This window comes from Zea mays, chromosome 1 (assembly GCF_902167145.1).
Source record: "Zea mays cultivar B73 chromosome 1, Zm-B73-REFERENCE-NAM-5.0, whole genome shotgun sequence".
NCBI lineage: Eukaryota > Viridiplantae > Streptophyta > Magnoliopsida > Poales > Poaceae > Zea > Zea mays.
Genome location: NC_050096.1, coordinates 266,454,511 through 266,477,597, shown reverse-complemented (window position 1 = coordinate 266,477,597; position 23,087 = coordinate 266,454,511). Strand labels below are relative to the sequence as shown.

General features: G+C 41.6%; 2 protein-coding genes and 1 pseudogene across 3 annotated transcripts; 2 read left to right on the top strand and 1 right to left on the bottom strand.

Annotated features, from left to right (window-relative positions):
- The first annotated feature begins 1,491 nt into the window (after positions 1-1,491).
- Positions 1,492-3,118, top strand: LOC103645520 (5-amino-6-(5-phospho-D-ribitylamino)uracil phosphatase, chloroplastic-like; annotated as a pseudogene).
- A 602-nt stretch (positions 3,119-3,720) lies between these two features.
- Positions 3,721-16,464, top strand: LOC103643791 (nuclear pore complex protein NUP96-like). 2 transcript variants are annotated; one of them, XM_020547273.1, is made up of 3 exons: positions 3,721-3,851; positions 3,937-4,034; positions 16,009-16,210. In XM_020547273.1, the coding sequence occupies exons 1-3, from the start codon at positions 3,822-3,824 to the stop codon at positions 16,208-16,210; spliced, it is 330 nt and encodes a 109-aa protein (XP_020402862.1). In that variant the 5' UTR covers positions 3,721-3,821. The 2 variants fall into 2 exon arrangements, 1 of the variants encoding a protein (XP_020402862.1); XR_002266864.2 differs by lacking the exon at positions 3,721-3,851 and having other exon boundaries at positions 16,024-16,464.
- Positions 16,465-20,568: 4,104 nt separating this feature from the next.
- LOC118473243 (uncharacterized) lies at positions 20,569-21,270 on the bottom strand (the record flags this gene model as incomplete). Its single annotated transcript, XM_035962026.1, has 2 exons — positions 20,569-21,111; positions 21,190-21,270. Coding segments are annotated over 2 exons (624 nt in total), but the record flags the coding sequence as incomplete, so codon positions are not given.
- Positions 21,271-23,087: the final 1,817 nt, after the last annotated feature.

The window sequence follows — 23,087 nt, the reverse complement described above, 5'->3', positions numbered from 1 at the left end:
ATGTTATTGAAAATATTATGAAGTATAGTAATAAAAATTTATATAATTTTTTTATTAATTTCTCTCTAGAACAAAAAAAAGTGAAAAAACACTCCAATCCATATTCGAATAGATATCCGAATTTTATATCAGTTATTTAAAAATATATAGAAAAGGTTTAATTTTTATTAATATTAATATTCTCAATACTAAAAAAATATAAATTTGTATAGCAAATTCTATAGATTATTTATTCCCAATCAAAAAGAAAAAGAAGAAGACAAAAAAATTAACATACAAATAAGTATCGAATAAGTATCCGGATTCATACCTACTCTCCATTTGTTCGTTTGCGTTGGGTTTGGTTTGGCCACGTCAACGTATCGAATGCACGTAATGCAGTAGTGGATTCTAAATTTTACACTATAAAACTTATAAAATTTAAAGATTAGATTAGATTAAAATGTAACTCTATTTTCTATTTTCAATTAAAATAGTTAAGGGCTTAAATAAATTATGGAGAAATATTTGGATCATGATCTTTTATCATACCTAAGAGTATATCTAACAGTGCCTTAAATCAGTGTCTTGCCTTGAAATATAATGCTTAACTCATGAAAAATAGCTCTAACAGTATCGTATTTAACAAATTTAATAAGAAAGCAGGGCACACCATGAATTGACCTAAATATACTACACTCTAAATTAGTGTCATATCTTTGTTTTCAACATTTTATTTCCTAATAATGTAATTTGCTTTCTAAAATACATGATTTAGGACTTAGATGTTAGATTAATTGCTTTAAGTATCTGAAACACTTTATATGATTTAGTATTCAGATTTTAAAGATATTATTTTGAAGCACCTTGTTAAAGATGCTCTGAATGCGCACTTTGTGCGACGTACAAAGGATCTGCTAATCAAATTACAGAGAAATGGCTTGAGTTTGGTTTATCTCCCATAAGTGAGCCTTCTTTATTAACGGGGATTTGGAATTTATCCACCACTTTTATCTCTACAACTATTAAGAACCTATTGTAGACTGCCCCCGCTCGCCCGCCTACCTAAGCCCGCTCGCCGCGGCCGCCGCAAACGCCGCAACCTGCACCCCCGCCCGCCGCGGCCGCCGCGAACGTCGCGACCTGCACTCCCGCCCGCCATCCAGCCCGCCCCCCGCCATCCAGCCCGCAAGCCGCAATTCCGTCGCGGCCGCAGGAGCCGCCGTGACCCCGCCCGCCGCAATTCCGCCACGGCCGAAGCAACCTCCCGTTCCTCCGCGACCCAGCGACGCCTCCGCGGCCGTCCGATCGCCCTATCCGCCGTCGGTACCGCCTCCTCCCTCCTTGTCTCCTTGCCTCGTCCGCTTCCCCTTTCCTCTCTTTCCCCCACCCAATCATTGATCTCGGCTTGAGCTTCAACTGCCGATTGATTGATTGATTGGGTTCCTGGTGTTAGTTTGGTAGCCGTGCCCTTCCTCTTGCTTGTTGGTTCTTGGTTGCCTTCATCTCCTTTCATGTGTTGGATTGGAGTCTCAGCTATTCGTTTCTCCCTCTTTTCTTGCAGCGCGATTCCGGCAGAGGAGTAGACGGTTCCAGCAAATTTGGTCCAACAATTGTTTGTTTGGCCGCTTGGGCTCCGGTCTCTCGATTCTTCGTAGCTAGGTGGGAGGGCGCCGGATCCAGCGACCATCATGGTTGTCGACACGGTCAGCGCGAGCACCTCCATAATAGCCCCCCACCTGTTCGACCACAGGTCCAGGGGCGCCGCCGCTTCCCACCACCACCACCTCTGCCGGACGTTCCATGTCGTCGCCTGCCGACCCCTGCCCACCGCCTTCGCCAGCCGCCGCCTCGTGGCCCGGGTCACCAGGCAGCCATCGTCGCGCCTCGCCGATTGGCCGGTCAGGGCGCTGGCTATGGGGTCACGAAGGAGGCCAGGGCTAGCCCTCGCAGGGAGTATCGGGGGATCCCCGGGGATGGTGGCGACATGGGGGACGTTGGGGTCACCAGCCCCACGCCGTCATGGCCTCCGCGGAACAGGGCAGATGACCCCAAACTGAAACTTTGGTTCCACTTTTGCTTTTCCAAGGCTCTCAATTTCATATTTCACCATCCAGCACTTACACAAACCATTCTGGGAGAACATGGCGAATTGAACTGAAAGAAGACCATAGTTTCTTTCTGTATAAAAAATATATATACGTTGGTCTTGACCATTCTCTCATTTTTGCTAAAACTTTTGCAGGCCGAGCATTCCTTGCCCCAGCAGTACATTCACGCGTTCAAAGACGGACAATTTACGACATCTCCAGTGTCTCATTCTGGGGCTTGATTGTCTGCACGGCTGCCATTTCTTATTTCCTTTTGTTTACATCAGCTAGCTTATTACCTGCCATCTAGACTTATATTTTGTAGTTAGCAAGGTAACTAGATATTAGAACGGGTCAAAATTTTCACCATTTCTTATTTCCTTTTGTTTACATCAGCTAGCTTATTACCTGCCATCTGAAATTTTAATTAAGTAAACTGAAACTTTGGTTCCACTTTTGCTTTTCCAAGGCTCTCAACTTCATATTTCACCATCCAGCACTTACACAAACCATTCTGGGAGAACATGGCGAAATTGAACTGAAAGGAGACCATAGTTTTTTTCTGTATAAAAAATATATATACGCTGGTCTTGACCATTCTCTCATTTTTGCTAAAACTTTTGCAGGCCGAGCATTCCTTGCCCCAACAGTACATTCACGCGTTCAAAGACGGACAATTTACGACATCTCCAGTGTCTCATTCTGGGGCTTGATTGTCTGCACGGCTGCCATTTCTTATTTCCTTTTGTTTACATCAGCTAGCTTATTACCTGCCATCTGGACTTATATTTTGTAGTTAGCAAGGTAACCCACTGCACAACCAGCTGCTCCGCCTCGAGCGCATGTGCTGCTGGTGGCTCGGCGTCATCTTCGAGTGGGAGGGGGTCATCGTTGAGGATGATGCCGAATTGGAAAGGCAGGCGTGGTTGACCCTGGCACAGGAGGAGGGCAAGTCGCCGCCTCCCGCTTTTGTGCTGCGGAGAGTCGAAGGGATGAAGAACGAGCAGGCGATTTCTAAGGTTCTCTGCTGGTCTCGGGATCCCTCCGAGCTTAGAAGTTTTATCACAGTATTGCGAGTCATGGAGTAGAGATGATGCTCAAAGGCAGTACATTGTAGAACTTGTATACCAGAAGAATGGATGCATGAAGCTCTGGTGAGTAGAAAATTTCTTTAGTAATATGCTTTGCAAATGGTTTATAATGCCAGTGCATGAAAAAACATCACACATGAAGCATGTGTAGCTAATGAGCTCTATATACAGGCTCTTTATCACGAATACTATGGAGATAAACAGGGCGCACTGGAGAATTTGATTCAGTGTGGCAACTGGAAGAAAGCTCATACTATTTTCGTGACTTCTGTTGCTCATTCTATGTTTCTGTCATGTAAGTTTTGCTTACAGTGCCCTAAACATTTTTTCAATGAATTTCTTTATTTGGTAAATATATTACCCTTTTTTCACCATGGTTGAAACATATTGCTTTTGCTGTGCATAAATATACAGTTGCACGTATTTCCTAGAAACCTCATGATGAGTTTGTTCAAACAATCTATTCATTTTATTATCATTTTTTATAAACATGGCATTCCTGGTATGAATATGCAGTCACTTCATTCGTTGTTATTTTGGCTCAGCTAACCATTAGGAGATATAGAGGATCACAAGTGCCTTGGAGAACCACAAGTATGAAATTGCTGACTGGGACCTTGGTGCCGGAATATACATAGACTTCTACGTTCTGAAGAACTCAATGCAAGAAAGAAATGCCATGGATGATTCGGTACAAGCCCTACTTCAGAGACAAACTCACAAACATTTCCTTGTAGAACTGTGGCTGAGGTCAGCATTACTTTTTTTTGTTTCAGGGTTCACTCGAGGAGATGAGTGAATCATGCAGAAGTTTCTTTGGCCGATTAATCGAGTCGTTGTTAGTCTGGGGAAGCAAATTACCTGTTGAGTCAAGGTAACGTTCGATTCTACAGTATGTGACTGATCCACATCCACTATCTGAAACCATTTCCTTTTGTACCATGTTTTGATGGAGTTGGGTGTCACACCCGGTTCCAGGGGGCGGAACCAAGCGCATAGCATATGTGTGCCAGGATCTATTTCCACACATATGTTGACGTCACAAGTGTAATATATCAAAAGAACAATGCATAAAAGCGTAAATAACGATTATATTAACATATTACACTTCGAACAGACATAATGTCTTAACCTTTATTCATCAAAGTACAGCGAAACATGGGCATCCATCCACAGGAAGATGACCGGGGGTATCACTAGACTAGCATCCATGGAGTTCAGCATCATATCTTCATCTGCAACTTCTGATCAAAATTAAGCAAGGGTGAGCTCACTTATGGTCGGGGCTCAGCAAGTGGGGGAAAAACTAATGCAAGGTAACAAGGTGAGGCTAAGGTTGAGCAGTAAGCATTTTAGTTGGTCCACATTTTATTAACAACACCTGTCTTACTAATAAGTGTGAATCCCAGGTATTCCCATTAAACAAAGGTATAAGAATATATCAACAACACTTAAGTGAAACCACTTAAGCAAACCATTGGCAGATCATCGGATCTCGATTTATTTTCATCTTCAAGTTCAATTATCATGTGAGGAGTCCAGGCTGCTCATAACCGTGAGCACGGCTGATATATCAGTTTTACACTCTGCAGAGGTGGCGCATCTTTACCCATGAGTCGCGATTCCCTTCTAGCCCGGGTTAGCTAGACCCGTATTCACTTCCGAGGTGAATGGCCAGGGTCTCACTACGAGGCTTCTCCCTAGAGTCCTCATTACGCAAATGCTGGAAATGGTCAAACTGCATAAGGCACACCTACTGTAACCAACTTATAGTCCAGACTACAGGGTAAAGCTTTGGGAACTATGCCCGTATCCAATCTGCCTGAGCCGGAACTATAAGAGCTTGCCAGATGCCCCCGTTCCTGTCGACCACGACCAACACCCAACATAAGACTTCCCTAGTTATTTAGCCAAGACCAGAGCCATGATAGTTCTCATGGTAGCACTGTTTTCCCGAGTGGTCACTCCATGTTCCAATTAATATGCAATAATCTTGTTTAACCATCGGGTTAACAACAATAGAGTAGACTTACCATTTGGAACATTAATATCATAAGCGGGAGTGACTGCATAAAGTTAAGTTGTAGCAATAGCATAGCTACTTGATTAAATTATAATTCCCAGGTTTGATCAAGGAATAAGGTTGGAAAGATTATCTAAATAAGTAACCCGTCAAATTATGCATATATATCCAAAAGAATAAACCTTATTAAATGTATTGTTTGGGATCAAATAGAGTATGCAGAGGGAGAAGTCCACTTGCCTTGCTTATTGAAAACTTGCGGTTCTTCCACGGATAGGAATAGATCTTGATTCTTAACTACTAGATCAACCACTGAATATCACACAAACAAACAAGAAGAACAAACACCACTCAATAACATACAACATTCATCATACGTAAAGCTAAAAGAAAGCCTAACGAAAAGAGCATCCGCTTTATAAAAACGTCGCAAGTAGTGGTTATAATAAGAAGGTATTCTTTTCAAAAATGTGTGATCTATATATATTTTATAAAACAAGACATTAGCTTAATTAAAATATACAAATATTTGGTTTACCAATTTAGTCTTTTATAAAACACCATATGTGATATGTCTAAGATTAAGGGTTTATAAGATGAGAAAATACGTTATAACATTATTAAACCTTTTTAACCTTTTAGAAAGGATATATGTTATATATCTAAGGTTACTGTGTTACTAATAACGTTATTAATTTTAGAAGCATTATGGAACATATTATAAATATTGTTAACCAATCACTTATGACAAATTAAGATATAAGTCTAAATAGGTTTTATGTGAAAAGATCATTACTATTAAACACCTATTTATGGAAAGTTATGATATATGCCTTAAATGAACTTTTATGTAAGAAACAATGAACAAACAACTATATTTTATTTTTATTAAAAAGTACATGTCCTATATTCTTTGTTAAGAAAGCTATATACAAAACAAATATGTAAACTAACATTTTAATTATAAAAAGGACATGAACACTAATTTTCTTTATTTTATCCTTTAGGGACCACTAAATGATATATATAACATGGACTAAATGTGATGGAATGATTAATCAAGACTATATAACTAGTTATGAACAAATTGAGATATAAGCTTAATTAATAGATTATCAGAAAGGCTAATTAATTAATTATCTTTTACTGCCATTGAGAACCGTATGTTCTACATTTTCACATAAATTTCTATTTAAGAAAGCTATACTTAAACATCTATAATGAATATTATTAAATTATAAAAACATGATATATATTGAAAAAGTCATTTTAATATTTCTTTTGTAACAACCGTAATTCTAGTGAAAATACGTGAACTATTGGAAACACTAATTAAAAATATTTATCACATAAGTGTGAAACTAACAAAACCATTTCTATTTTATTTAGGTTCCAAAATATACATTTTATAATAAAACTGTAACAGAAACTAAAACATAATTAAAGATAGACTATGAGAGGTAGATTTATATTTTTATGTACATATATCATTATAAACATCTATCTTTTTTTATTATTATAAAACATCAAGGTTATAATTATTTTTAATTTCTTAATTTGATGACTACATATGAATCGAATCTAACGATCATAAATTAATGAAACGTGTAAACTATTGTGAATGCTGAAATAAATTATTTTGCATAAACATATAGAACTGATATTACATGAATCAATTTATTTGCACTCCAAATAATCGTTTTACATAAAAAAACGTCATACGTATGAATAACAACAAAAAATGTCATCTTCTACCTTGCGACGGGGAAGAAAGCAGGGGGCTTCAGGCGCGGGGTTTCGGCACGGCTGAGAAATCTGTGGCGCGGGAGAAGGTCCGGTGAGGAGATAGTTCATCGGCAAGGGTTTCCAACGACACATGACGATGGTGAGTAGTAGACATCGTGGCGGAGGAGCAGAGAGCCGGGCTAGTAGATAGTGCGAGGCACGAGGGTTGAGCAGCACCGGTGTAGTACAGACGACAAAGCAGACGGAGCTCCGGCAACGGCAACAACACAACGTGGTGGCGCGAGCACAACGGTGCGCAGCAGCAGGGAGGCTCAGTAATGGAGCAGGGGGTCAGCGAGGCGTGAACTCCGGCGAGCACAGCCGCGGCAGCTGCGAGCCAGTAAGCACATGTGATGTTGTGATTTGTGAGCGAGAGAGCGATCAGGGGCAAGGAGAGAAGGACTGGGCGCAACCTTTTATAGCCCAAAGGGAGGAGGAATTTGCAACCGCGACCATTGAAGCCGGTCTTGAATTACAGAGTTAAAACGACTGCCAATAAAATCCATTAACGGTGTCGGATGGTGAAAGGAGGAGAGGAGGGGGTGCTGCGCCCTATATAGTGGAGGAAAGGAGGGAATCAGTGTCGATTAAGACCCTATAAAGAGATATTGATGCACTGCTATTAATCCGTGAGTAATTAACAGCCAGAATCAACATCAATGGCCGCTGCGGGGGAAGGTAACTGCTGACGGGGATGCCGCGAGGAGGGAGAAGGGGAAAAATCACAGGAGGAGAAACGTCGCCGCAATGGTGCTCCACTACGCAGGCGAGGAGACAGAATGGCTGGCAAACGGGTACGGTCGCGAACAGCGAACAACAAACATTTGGCGAGGAATGGAGAAGACGGATAGTGTTGATGGCTGGGGGCTGGGGCTGCTTGTAATAGGAAGAAAGGACGGAGGTGAGAGGAGCCCGGGTGAAGTTCACGTGACGGTGTTGGCCGAGCGGCCGATCGTCCACAATTTTTTTCCCCTTTTTTTCAATTTCGAAATTCATTTTTTATAATAGGTTTTTCAATAAAAATTATAAATAAATATATTTTTTAAATATCCCAATAAAAATAACATAAATATAATCCTTGCAATGTATTAGGAAACAAATTTTATGCCTCGTCATTAATGCATCAAACACTTGACAAAATTTTATCTAATCAAGAAATTGTCCCATTCATTTATGTCACCATTTCATTATTTTAAAATAATATTTTTCATATCTTTTGGAAATTAGTAAATTAAATTGGGTTATTTTTAATTGATGAATTTTAGGGTGTTACAAAATCTACCCCTCTTAAAAGAATCTCGTCCTCGAGATTAAGGAAGGCTAGCACGAAAGCAAAGGAGATATATGGTTCTTTGTAGGTTCTTAGTTCACATTGAACTATTCTAAAATTAAGAAACTTCCTTTTTTCTTTGCTCTGCAATGTATACTAATCAAGCGACCTTCATTATCGTACTTATAAAATGGTTGGTCTTATGAACTATTGCTTAGGTCATGCTTGGCAGCTTTCTTCTCTAGTCGGTCTAGACGCTTCTTGGGGCATTCACGAATAAGATGTCCTTCGTTTTTTGCAGTAGCAGCAAGCACCTCTTGCTTTGAGTTCTTTGCGAGTCAACTTTGCTTGACCAACTTTGTGAGGGTTGATTGGGTGTTTGTATCTCAAATGACTGAGCCTGACTTGATTCTTCTGTTTGGGTATCAATGTGTTTTGGGGCTTTTGCTTGTGGTTGAGGTGGACTAATCATGTATCCAAACATTTTTCTATTCCTTTTGTCGTTCTTCATTCCATTCATTGAATATCTCTGTGACTCATTTTTCTCGTTCATAGTTGTTAAGGTAGGAATTTTGTTGTTGGCATCATTTACTTAATTTCCATTGGGGGTTCATCATCTAGTCAGAGGGTAAAAGGGTTAGTGAGACAAACTGCATAAGAGACTTGTATGACATTAAGATAGAGAGCGAACACAACTTTTTGATTTCCAAGATAAGATTAGTCAAGGAACAAGGATGGTTTCATATTTCTCCTAGCTTCACCATACTACAAGAGTGTACAAGTGTTATAATCCTTAACAAAGATCTTTTGAACCTTATAGATTTCAGAGCATGATATCCAAATCATCTTTCTGATCCAACAGTATTTCTTTGAGCACAAATTGAGAGAAAGACTTGAGCGGGACTTTAGGGCAACTAGAATAGAGCATCATATTGTTTGCATATAGCAGATGACACCATACTTTATTCTCTTTGTAAAGGGCAAAACACAATAGGTGCGAAAGATTCTCTAAATTTATTCATATATCACTTAACACAATTACAAATCTTGAAAGGGGCAACACCTTGACATTTTTTTCGTGAGACATACTCCTTCTTCTAGCTAAATGATATATTATTCTTCCTTGTTAGATGTACCAATCTTCAGGGCTGGAGGTCGATTGTCTTCAACTACTATTCTTTCTCCGGATGGGGTTTCCAAACACATGGTTCTCTCAGTATGTTGGATTACTGCCTTAGTTCTTTGTAACCAATTCTTTCCAAGAATCACATCCTTTCCCATTGATTCTATACTATAAGATCAGCTGGAAAATCTATCCCATTGATTTTAACACTTACTTTTGGACATATGTAGTTTACTAACATTTTTCCTTCGGGTGCACTGATGGTCTTCCTTGATCTCAAGGGACACTTAAAGATACCATACTTTGTTGCAAATTGGGCACTAATAAAAGAATGTGTTGTATGAGGATCATACAACACGGTGGCGACGGTTGAGTGAATGACTAGTGTTCCAAAAATTACTGCATCATCATATGGAATGGTTCCTGTCACTACATAACTTATCTTTCCTGTGGTCTCTTTCCGTTGTTTATTCTTTGTTGATGCATGGGTTTGAGGGTGTTGTCTTTTCTTTTGGACCTTATTGATCTCCACATCTTTCTTAGGACAACCATTAACAAGATGGCCGGTATCACCACAGCCAAAGCAAGCACGACTTGATAAGTTACATGGTGGAGTTGTCTTTACGGTGTTGTTAGAAGTTTTTGTGCATTTTTGTTCACATTCCATGTCTGAAGACTGAGATAGCTTCATCTCAGAGGTGATCTGTAGTGAACTTTTCTCAGGACAGTTACGGAAGTAATGACCTTCACGTCCACATTGATAGCAAGCTTTTCTTGCAGTTATTTCTTGACTTTTTCCATGTTTCCCTTTTTGTTTCTTGGACCTGATGCGACGACGAGGCTGAAACTGTGTGCAAGTAATAGTCCATCCATCAATGTAACACATGTATTTCTTCTTGGGGCTGGGCATCCTTGTGATGTTTCCTTTCTGGAATACTTTGCAATTCATCAACTGACAGTGCATTAGGTATGATAGAATCTGCTATTAGTTGTTCTTGGGGAGACATATGTCTGTTTATGCCAGAAAATAAAATCCGGTTCTTCTGTTTTGTAGTTTCACTTTCGTTTATACTGATCTGGCGACAAGGAATTCCATAGTACTCATAACAACAACAACATGTTCCAAGGTCACTTGTTTGTTGGTTTGGTTGTGCATCCTTTTGCGTCTTGAATGTCTGTTCATCAGCTGTTTTATTTATAGCGTTGTTTTGATTTGCCAACACACCACATTCTTTGCACTTAGTGACATCACTTGTAGTTGACATTCCAAGGTCTGACATCTGTATGGGTATGGAAGAATGAAAGGGACGAAAGGGTTGAGTAAAGACAGATTATAGAGAGCAGAGAAAACCCATCTATCTAAGGTTTTTCCTAGCTAATTGATGCCATTGTGGACAAAAGTCACACAATACACCAACAATCATAACAAAGAAGCAAATCAAACAAGGGCACAAAAACAACTAACATGAACTCAAGCATACCAGCACAACACAATCCAATTCTACTCATTCAACCAAACAAAAGGTGAGACAAGGAATAAGAAAGATATTATAAAATCAAGGAGTCGGGAAAGAAATAGCAAGGAGTTAGACAAGACATATTTGTTGGTGGCCAAGAGAGAAATAAGATAACCGTGAACTATTAAAGTGAGGATAAATGATACAACCAAGGATATGAGGTGAGTTAGGTAGAAAGCTTTATCAAGGAGACAAAATAGAGAGGCATAGGTTCAATATATCAAGGTAGATATTGCGCAAGAGTGGCAATACAATGGCACGAAAGCAAAAGTATAAGAATTCAATAGGGAGAAAGCATTATCAAGCAGAAAAGTAGAGAGGCAAAAGTTTAATATATCAAGGTAGATATTGTCCAAGGATGACAATACAATGGCAAGAAAACAAGAGTAGAGGAAATCAAGGGTTATATAGCAATATTATGAGTTAGAAAACAACAATAATATAACGTCGTCCTTACCGATCTAGTCGAAAACTTAGCACTATAGAACTATCCTATCAACCTAACCAAGAAGAATGGTAATAGATCCAAGAGATCTATAACGAAACTTCTTGCGGGGCGGGGATAAGACATAGAATGGGGCATCTTCCATAGCTTCTAAAGGGTTCCTTCCGGTAGACTTCACTTCAAGTTCCTCAATCCTAACTTGATCATCTTGTAGTACTTCTGAGTAGAGTCTTCTCATAGACCAAAATCAGACTAGAAGAGTTGAAAATAAAAGAGACAAGTTTTGATATAAAGTAGGTTTTTATGGAGGAAAATATATCAAGCTTTGAAAGATTGACTGGGCTTTCCATTTTTAACTAATCTAGCGACCTACGGTCACATTGTTCTGATACCACTTCTGTCACACCCGGTTCCAGGGGGCGGAACCAAGCGCATAGCATATGTGTGCCAGGATCTATTTCCACACATATGTTGACGTCACAAGTGTAATATATCAAAAGAACAATGCATAAAAGCGTAAATAACGATTATATTAACATATTACACTTCGAACAGACATAATGTCTTAACCTTTATTCATCAAAGTACAGCGAAACATGGGCATCCATCCACAGGAAGATGACCGGGGGTATCACTAGACTAGCATCCATGGAGTTCAGCATCATATCTTCATCTGCAACTTCTGATCAAAATTAAGCAAGGGTGAGCTCACTTATGGTCGGGGCTCAGCAAGTGGGGGAAAAACTAATGCAAGGTAATAAGGTGAGGCTAAGGTTGAGCAGTAAGCATTTTAGTTGGTCCACATTTTATTAACAACACCTGTCTTACTAATAAGTGTGAATCCCAGGTATTCCCATTAAACAAAGGTATAAGAATATATCAACAACACTTAAGTGAAACCACTTAAGCAAACCATTGGCAGATCATCGGATCTCGATTTATTTTCATCTTCAAGTTCAATTATCATGTGAGGAGTCCAGGCTGCTCATAACCGTGAGCACGGCTGATATATCAGTTTTACACTCTGCAGAGGTGGCGCATCTTTACCCATGAGTCGCGATTCCCTTCTAGCCCGGGTTAGCTAGACCCGTATTCACTTCCGAGGTGAATGGCCAGGGTCTCACTACGAGGCTTCTCCCTAGAGTCCTCATTACGAAAATGCTGGAAATGGTCAAACTGCATAAGGCACACCTACCGTAACCAACTTATAGTCTAGACTACAGGGTAAAGCTTTGGGAACTATGCCCGTATCCAATCTGCCTGAGCTGGAACTATAAGAGCTTGCCAGATGCCCCCGTTCCTGTCGACCACGACCAGCACCCAACATAAGACTTCCCTAGTTATTTAGCCAAGACCAGAGCCATGATAGTTCTCATGGTAGCACTGTTTTCCCGAGTGGTCACTCCATGTTCCAATTAATATGCAATAATCTTGTTTAACCATCGGGTTAACAACAATAGAGTAGACTTACCATTTGGAACATTAATATCATAAGCGGGAGTGACTGCATAAAGTTAAGTTGTAGCAATAGCATAGCTACTTGATTAAATTATAATTCCCAGGTTTGATCAAGGAATAAGGTTGGAAAGATTATCTAAATAAGTAACCCGTCAAATTATGCATATATATCCAAAAGAATAAACCTTATTAAATGTATTGTTTGGGATCAAATAGAGTATGCAGAGGGAGAAGTCCACTTGCCTTGCTTATTGAAAACTTGCGGTTCTTCCACGGATAGGAATAGATCTTGATTCTTAACTACTAGATCAACCACTGAATATCACACAAACAAACAAGAAGAACAAACACCACTCAATAACATACAACATTCATCATACGTAAAGCTAAAAGAAAGCCTAACGAAAAGAGCATCCGCTTTATAAAAACGTCGCAAGTAGTGGTTATAATAAGAAGGTATTCTTTTCAAAAATGTGTGATCTATATATATTTTATAAAACAAGACATTAGCTTAATTAAAATATACAAATATTTGGTTTACCAATTTAGTCTTTTATAAAACACCATATGTGATATGTCTAAGATTAAGGGTTTATAAGATGAGAAAATACGTTATAACATTATTAAACCTTTTTAACCTTTTAGAAAGGATATATGTTATATATCTAAGGTTAGTGTGTTACTAATAACGTTATTAATTTTAGAAGCATTATGGAACATATTATAAATATTGTTAACCAATCACTTATGACAAATTAAGATATAAGTCTAAATAGGTTTTATGTGAAAAGATCATTACTATTAAACACCTATTTATGGAAAGTTATGATATATGCCTTAAATGAACTTTTATGTAAGAAACAATGAACAAACAACTATATTTTATTTTTATTAAAAAGTACATGTCCTATATTCTTTGTTAAGAAAGCTATATACAAAACAAATATGTAAACTAACATTTTAATTATAAAAAGGACATGAACACTAATTTTCTTTATTTTATCCTTTAGGGACCACTAAATGATATATATAACATGGACTAAATGTGATGGAATGATTAATCAAGACTATATAACTAGTTATGAATAAATTGAGATATAAGCTTAATTAATAGAGTATCAGAAAGGCTAATTAATTAATTATCTTTTACTGTCATTGAGAACCGTATGTTCTACATTTTCACATAAATTTCTATTTAAGAAAGCTATACTTAAACATCTATAATGAATATTATTAAATTATAAAAACATGATATATATTGAAAAAGTCATTTTAATATTTCTTTTGTAACAACTGTAATTCTAGTGAAAATACGTGAACTATTGGAAACACTAATTAAAAATATTTATCACATAAGTGTGAAACTAACAAAACCATTTCTATTTTATTTAGGTTCCAAAATATACATTTTATAATAAAACTGTAACAGAAACTAAAACATAATTAAAGATAGACTATGAGAGGTAGATTTATATTTTTATGTACATATATCATTATAAACATCTATCTTTTTTTATTATTATAAAACATCAAGGTTATAATTATTTTTAATTTCTTAATTTGATGACTACATATGAATCGAATCTAACGATCATAAATTAATGAAACGTGTAAACTATTGTGAATGCTGAAATAAATTATTTTGCATAAACATATAGAACTGATATTACATGAATCAATTTATTTGCACTCCAAATAATCGTTTTACATAAAAAACGTCATACGTATGAATAACAACAAAAATTTTCATCTTCTACCTTGCGACGGGGAAGAAAGCAGGGGGCTTCAGGCGCGGGGTTTCGGCACGGCTGAGAAATCTGTGGCGCGGGAGAAGGTCCGGTGAGGAGATAGTTCATCGGCAAGGGTCTCCAACGACACATGACGATGGTGAGTAGTAGACATCGTGGCGGAGGAGCAGAGAGCCGGGCTAGTAGATAGTGCGAGGCACGAGGGTTGAGCAGCACCGGTGTAGTACAGACGACAAAGCAGACGGAGCTCCGGCAACGGCAACAACACAACGTGGTGGCGCGAGCACAACGGTGCGCAGCAGCAGGGAGGCTCAGTAATGGAGCAGGGGGTCAGCGAGGCGTGAACTCCGGCGAGCACAGCCGCGGCAGCTGCGAGCCAGTAAGCACATGTGATGTTGTGATTTGTGAGCGAGAGAGCGATCAGGGGCAAGGAGAGAAGGACTGGGCGCAACCTTTTATAGCCCAAAGGGAGGAGGAATTTGCAACCGCGACCATTGAAGCCGGTCTTGAATTACAGAGTTAAAACGACTGCCAATAAAATCCATTAACGGTGTCGGATGGTGAAAGGAGGAGAGGAGGGGGTGTTGCGCCCTATATAGTGGAGGAAAGGAGGGAATCAGTGTCGATTAAGACCCTATAAAGAGAAATTGATGCACTGCTATTAATCCGTGAGTAATTAACAGCCAGAATCAACATCAATGGCCGCTGCGGGGGAAGGTAACTGCTGACGGGGATGCCGCGAGGAGGGAGAAGGGGAAAAATCACAGGAGGAGAAACGTCGCCGCAATGGTGCTCCACTACGCAGGCGAGGAGACAGAATGGCTGGCAAACGGGTACAGTCGCGAACAGCGAACAACAAACATTTGGCGAGGAATGGAGAAGACGGATAGTGTTGATGGCTGGGGCTGCTTGTAATAGGAAGAAAGGACGGAGGTGAGAGGAGCCCGGGTGAAGTTCACGTGACGGTGTTGGCCGAGCGGCCGATCGTCCACAATTTTTTTTTCCTTTTTTTTCAATTTCGAAATTCATTTTTTATAATAGGTTTTTCAATAAAAATTATAAATAAATATATTTTTTAAATATCCCAATAAAAATAACATAAATATAATCCTTGCAATGTATTAGGAAACAAATTTTATGCCTCGTCATTAATGCATCAAACACTTGACAAAATTTTATCTAATCAAGAAATTGTCCCATTCATTTATGTCACCATTTCATTATTTTAAAATAATATTTTTCATATCTTTTGGAAATTAGTAAATTAAATTGGGTTATTTTTAATTGATGAATTTTAGGGTGTTACATTGGGCCACTGGATTATAATGAGTTGATGCAAATAGCAAACCTGAACTACCTGAGGAACTTCACTGTTATGTTAAATTGTTCAAATCCCAGCTGATCAGCGCCATTTGGAATTCTAAAGCATTCTTGTTTAGGTTTATATTTGGAGTATTCTCTCACTGGGCTTGCTGACAGTGTCGTGTTTGACAGGGCATGCTACTCGAAGATGGCAGAGGAGCTATGCGCGCTTCTGGTGGACACCCCAAGCGAGACGCTGAACCTACCCATGGGGTGTCTTCTAACGATGCTCAACGCTCCAGTTCCGGACGAGAGCAGGTCGTCGTACCTGCAGGACGCACTCTCTGTCTTCACCGAAATCCTTTGCAGTGATCCGTAGCACAAGGGTCCACGGTGTTGCCGTAATCTGGGTGAAGGGAAGTGAAGCCTACAGGCAACACGCCGAAGAGTTTGTACGTCTCATGTTTGGTACTTGTAGAAAAAATTAGGAATGTATAACTATGACCTGATTTGCTCCGGTGAATTTGTAACTCCGTCTGAAGACATGTGTCGGGATTTTCGTTGTATGTGAGTACCAGGTCTTGTGAAACGTTGACTTGCGAGCTGTACCAATAGGGAGTGATTTCCTGGGCTTCATTTCCTGTGTATCCGTGTGTGTGTTTGTGTGATTATTACAGGGAAGGGCAGCGTCACGGCGACCCGTGCTTCGGGGTACATTGGAGATTATTGAGGACTTCGTTTCAGCCGTAAATCACAGGGATTAAAGAGTGCGTTCGTTTGTTCAGGATTGAGGCCAGGAATGGTTCCAGTTGATCAAAGCTTATACAAATTAGATAAACATTTCTGGTTGGATTGGTTTTAGGTCATGATTCTGGAACAAATGAACACACCCACTTGGAAATGATTTAGTCCCCCTCAATACCACTCATTACGATCTTGATTCAACCCACCTGGAAATGATTTAGGCCCTGTTTGGTTTCTTTAGTCACTAAACTAAATTTTAGTGACTAAAGTTTAGTCCCTAAAGCACCCCGTTTGGTTCTAATGACTAAACCGGACTAAAGAGCATTAATTGCTATAAATAATGACTGTTTTACCCCTATTAATTAATGAATGTTTGCTATAAAAAGAAAGTGGAGAGGGCAAATAAGGTAAAAATATTATTTTAGTCCCTTTTAGTCATCCCCTTGGTGACTAAAAAACTAAAGTTTAGTCACCCCACTTTAGTTAACGTGTTTACTTATTTAGGGACTAAAATTGTAAACTTTAGTCACTAAACTTTAGTCACCTTAAACCAAACGGGGCCTTAGCCCCCCTCAATACCACTCATTACGATCTTGATTCGGGAGTGTTGATCTTGCTCTGGCGTGCACGTATGAGGTTCAGGTCACGCCTGTTGAAGGAGGCAAGGACAATCATGAGTCAGCTAAGATAGGGATATATATCATCCGCGATGGACTGATGTTTTAAAAAAAATAAAAAAAGCATATTCGCTTAGCTTTAATCTGTATTAGCTTCAAATAACCGACTTTAATTCGAAACAAATAACCCTAAGACCTCTAGGATACCAGCGCGTAGTACCTTGTTTGTGATTGATTGAAGCACAATTGAAGCACAAGGTACAGCGTGGGGGTGGCGTGGCTCTGGTCGGTGCAACTGCTACACTAGCGCACCTAAGGGCTTTTGACTTACAAAATCAAGTGTTTTTATGGTGTCAGATAAGGATATCTCTACTAACTATTAAGTTAGCAGTGTAAACTGCCCCCGCATCCGCCCGCACGCCCTCCCGCAAACCCCGCCGTGCTTCCAACCACCTCCGCAACCGACAGGACGCCGTTGCGGCGGCACTCGCTCCGGCTGCTGGCGCTCGTCGCCGGGGAGCACCCGCGGGACGCCATCGCGGCACTCGTGCCCAGGCTCCTGGCCGCCGCGATGCGCCGCGTCCGGGACCCGGACTCCTCCGTGCGCGCACCGCCCGCGGCGTTGGCCCCGCTCACCTATGTCGTGCTCCACGAGCAGGACCAGTGCGCGCAGCTGGCCGCAGCGCTCACCGCCACCGCTGGAGAAGAGGCCGTCGGGGTCGTAGGCGTCCTTGACGCGCAGGAAGCGCGGCAGGCCGGGGTACTTGCGCGCGGCAGGCCGGGGTACTTGCGCGCGGCACCGACGAAGGCGAGGTTGCGGTTCTTGCCCCAGTGCGGCAGGCCACCGTACTTGAAGATGCCCATCTGCTCGACCTCCTCCAGCACGTCCTCGAACAGGCGCGCCTGCCCGGGGTCACAGCTGCGGTAGTATGTGATGTCGAAGTCCACCATGTCTCCCGACGGCTCCCCGCGCGGCGCGGGCTTGCCTAGGTAGGTTGTGGACGCCTTCACGTAGCGCATGAGGATGCCGTCGTAGAGCTCCACGCCACACAGCGCCCTGGGCTCCAGGTCCCGCAGCCGGTGCACCTCGACGACGAACAGCACGGCGCGGCGCACGGGGAGGCTGAAGGTGGTCTGGTGGAAGAGGGTGCCGCCCCGCACGCGCGGGTCCCAGGGGCACACCGTCAGCAGCACGTCCTCGGGCCCACCACGGGGTACCCCGCGAACAGCCCGCCGCTCAGGGGCGGGCTCCCGCAAACCCCGCCGCGCTTCCAACCACCTCCACAACCGACAGGACGCCGCTGCGGCGGCACTCGCTCCGGCTGCTGGCGCTCGTCGCCGCCGCGAACAGCCCGCCGCTCAGGGGCGGGCTCCCGCAAACCCCGTCGCGCTTCCAACCACCTCCGCAACCGACAGGACGCCGCTGCGGCGGCACTCGCTCCGGCTGCTGGCGCGCCATGTGGATCACAATGGATTCCGAAACATTTTCTCATAACAATATAACACACATTTGTACATAAGTTATCATATTATTAGATGTTCCCGTTGCAACGCACGGGCACTCGTCTAGTAAAAGTTTTAAGTATGCATGCACATGTAAGAATGACTTTTGAAATCAAAACCAACCTAAAAAACTGAAGCGACTTTTTTGCGATAAGTTGAAGCCGTGGCTTAACCGTTTTTAGAAAAAAAAACTTATATTAAAGAGGACCTAGAACAAAACTCCAAGTGGAATAACGATCTTTTATCATTTTTTATACTACGCAATGCTGTGAATACAATCGATCTACGTGAAAATGAGTAAAGACAGGATAAGGAACAGCAAAATGAAAACGCTAACGAAGGAAATTGTTTCTCTCCACCTACCAATCAAAGAACAGTTTATTTCAGCTTATAAATTATATATAACCTATATTATAATCTGGATTATAAAATTTAGATTATAATATGTGGAGATTATAATCTGTGTAGCTGTTTAGATAGCCAGATTATATAAATGAAAATTATTGATCTTTGAGACACAAAGACAAAGACAACATTACCCTCCCCCCGTGTGTGATTTGGGGAAAGAAGCGAAACATTTCTATATATTAAACCAGGGAACAAAGTTACCCATTCATAGTGTCCACGTCAGTCTTTTGTTTTTCAGCCGTTTGATTGGAAATCCACGGACACGCAACCGCCCACTCTACTGTCATTACCAAGCCTCACGAAGCTTCTATGGGTGTGTTTGCGACCCTGCACCAGGCTGGCTCGGCTGCCCTACTGGCACAGCCCTAGGTTGGCTTGGCCCAGTTGGTGCAAGTCACCTTGTTTGTGTTGCTGTACAAAATGAGCTCGGTCTAGGCGAGATCGTGTTTGTGACCCTTTTTGACAGCTGGGCTAAGAGGCCAACTGCCCAACTGCCAAACTGGGGATATGTTTGGCAGCTGGTTGTGGTCGGCCTGGCCCATAAACAGAAAATAGAGATGGATATTGCTGACAAAAAATAGAGATGGACCTTGCTGACAGAAAATAGAGCATTACAACAACATATGTCAATTACTGTCATTGTTGGCTACAAGTTACAATCAAAGAAGCCATGAAAGAATAACATATCCATCTGCAACATAGTCAGGTAGTTGGGCATCCATCTGCAACATATCCATCAAAGAAGCCATCCAAGATTGACAATAGCAATGATTTTCCTCAGATATAATTGCCATTTTCATGTGATCTTTTAACTTGGAGCATAAGGAACATAGCTGGGCAGCCATGAAACCATGATATTCATCCAACCCAGCCATCAAGTCATATTTGGTGGATAACAGTTGCATTGGGCATGGATGTGCTCCATGGTTTCATGGCAATAATCACAACATGGTGGAAACAACATAATTTTCAGCATATGCCCAGTACCTCACAATTTAAAGATCATCCACATTAACACGGGCAATAGTGACAACATGGTTCCATGGCAATTATGTCATCATAGGCATAAAGGAAAGCACAAGTAAACACGGGCCTCAGCTGCAGTACAACACATCAAATGCAAATGCATCTTAGATTAGTGTATATAGCATCACTGGCCAAGTAAAAACTTCAATCATAGTATGAAATGGATGAAATAATATAAACTTACCACAACAGCCAATAGAGGCTACACAAATAGTGCCTTACAATAAGTTTGAGCCCAATAGCTTAGGGTTCAAATGGTGTCCACCCAAATGTTACCTATTGTTAGCCACCCTCCTAGGTAAATTAGACAAAAGGACTGGTGGGAGTAAACCAGACTGCACACCAAAATGTCTACAACAAACTATTCCCAGTTGTAGTCAAAAGAGAGAGTGGGTAGGAAGAGAGAGTGGGTGGTGGTGCACACCAACATGTAATTCACCTACATGTAGTAGTTCTTAGCTAGGAAGGTCCTAAGCCAAATGTTTCTATGTGCCTCAGTCATGTGAACAAAGCCCCTGCCTTGAGCCTTGTTGTCCAGGAGGAAGGTGTAGGCAACAATCAGTGCCTCCTCAGAATAGCCAGGCATCTCCATCACAGCTAGGTAGAGGTTAGCATCCACATGGGCAGGTCCAGTCTCTCTAAGGGCATTAGCCACATTGTTCACTGCATCAGACATATTGGTCAACATAAGCATCTCATCCTCACTGAAGTTCCCTATCTTCCTCTTCCTACCCACAGCTATGGAGGGGATCTCGGTGGCCTTGCTACCCTCTCCAACATCAGTTTGTGCTCTCTCTTCAGAGATATAGGTGAAGGCAGGTCCCTCAACCTTGGTAGCAACACTATCAACCTGGTTCTGTCCTAAGGCTTCACCAGAACCAAGTGCAAATTTGCCAGTGGCCATAGCATGGCTAAAAATGGCCTCCATCTTAGTGTAGAACCTAATAGGGCAGTTTAGGAACTCTGCATCTTTTGGATGGTCCTGATCAAGTAATTGAAAAGATAGTGTTTTAGACAAGTAAAAAAGCAAGGAGACATAGGAAACAAATCATAGTGCTACCTTGCAGTGGCCAAGGTAGTGCTCCTGATCAAGCAAGATAGCATTGGAGTCACTATCCCATAAAGCCCCACTAAGGTCTTTGAGGTCAAAGTCCACAGCAACCATCACATTTTGTGTCGGGTTAGTTTTCCTACCCCTGAAAGCTTGCTGCATGTGTCTAGGCACCCTTGCCAGCACATGGGTGCCATCAATGGCACCAATGCAGTCCTAAAAAACATATATGTAAGATAAATGAACATGTGAATATGAACAACTAATGAACCCAAGGTAGGCAAATACCTTTAAATATGGATTCCATCTATAGCTTCCAGTGATCTTTGGGTGAGTGGTAGGGCTAGGTGCCTTGATAAGTTCCTTCCTAAGCTCTCCAACAACATACAAAACCTGATGAAAGTGCTTGTGTACTGTCTGAATGGACCTCCTAAAGGCCTGGTGCACAACTCTAAACCTTCGGTTGTGACCAACAACATGCAGGAACATGGCAACTTGCTCCTCTACTGACACCCCTGTAACACCCCTGGTGTTACTATAACTAAAACTTGAGCATGGCATCATGAGCATTGGCATTGCATATGTTTGACACACCTAGAGTGCATTCACTAGGCAAAAATTTCAAACAAGTTGTATTGTTTTAAGTGTTTTGCAACTAGAACCCTGGTTAAGGAACCTAACCCTAAATGGGGATTATAGGGGTAAAACTTTACCCAAGTTAAGAAAACCTAAATACTTTAGGGTAAAAGTCATAAAATGACCCTAAGAATAAGCTTGAATCACTTTTGTACCCCTGAGATACCAGAAACCCTAATTGGAACCCTGGAAAACCCTAAACCAAACCCTAGGGGCTTATATGCAAAATTAGTCCACTTTTGGGCTAAAGTGCAAAAACCAAGTCAAATAGGTTTCTTAAGTCCCTTGGTTCAAAAAAATGTGTACTTGAAAACAAAACCCAAGGTTTTGGACCTAAGTGCAAAATGGACCTCATTTGAGTTGTGCTCTAAGTCTGAAAATCAGTGAATGGGCTCAACTTTGGGACTTTGTAACTTACAAAGTATAGGGTTTTTACCCTAGGTCACCACATCAAAGTTGAAGACCCATTATAGGAGAACAACTTTGCTTAAGGTTGTGAGCTTAGTTGTTAAGAAGAATTTAGAGAAAACCAAGCCTAAAGTTGGGTTGTCAGGCTGTTATGTCTGAATTTTCAGACTAGCAGTGAACTGACCTCGACTTCAAGCTAGGTTTTGAGCATAATCCAGTGCTCAAATATGTTCAAGTCCTATAGTCGAATTGTAGATGGTATATTGCTCTACACTTTTGCTGCAGAGCTCGACATGTGTTGACATTAGAAATTAAGAGATAATAATGCTCCAAGTTCAGCTGACAGACTGTCTGAATGGGATCGCCATGGTACAGTACTGAAGAAGATCACAGGTTCACCCCCCCTGCCCATCGCCGGTGACCGTCGCCGTCGATCGTCGTCGCTGTGATTCGTGCTCGGCGGTCACTAGATAAGTCTGTCGCGGTAAGGTCCTCGTCACCAGTGAGCTGGCCACCACTCCGACGAACCCCCCTGTCCTCCTTCGACTTTGCGGCTGGCGGTGAGTACTCGCCGTCGACCGCCGCCTCTCGGCCGGGTGCCGCGTGGCTCTACACTTTCACCGTGTCGCCGTGACCTCCTTTGGACTCCCCGTGGCTCACCGGAATTACTGCCACGCTATGGGACACGTACTCCGCGCGCCAAGCTTCTTCCCTGCCTCCGGCCGTCGCTCATCTCCATCCAAATTGAGCACCACCGCCGCGAGCACTATAAATTGAGCCCCTAGGCAGCTGTGCTAGGTCATCCCGAAGCTATTGCACCTGCTCCCACCCTCAATCCTCCACCAGCACGCTCCAATTTCTAG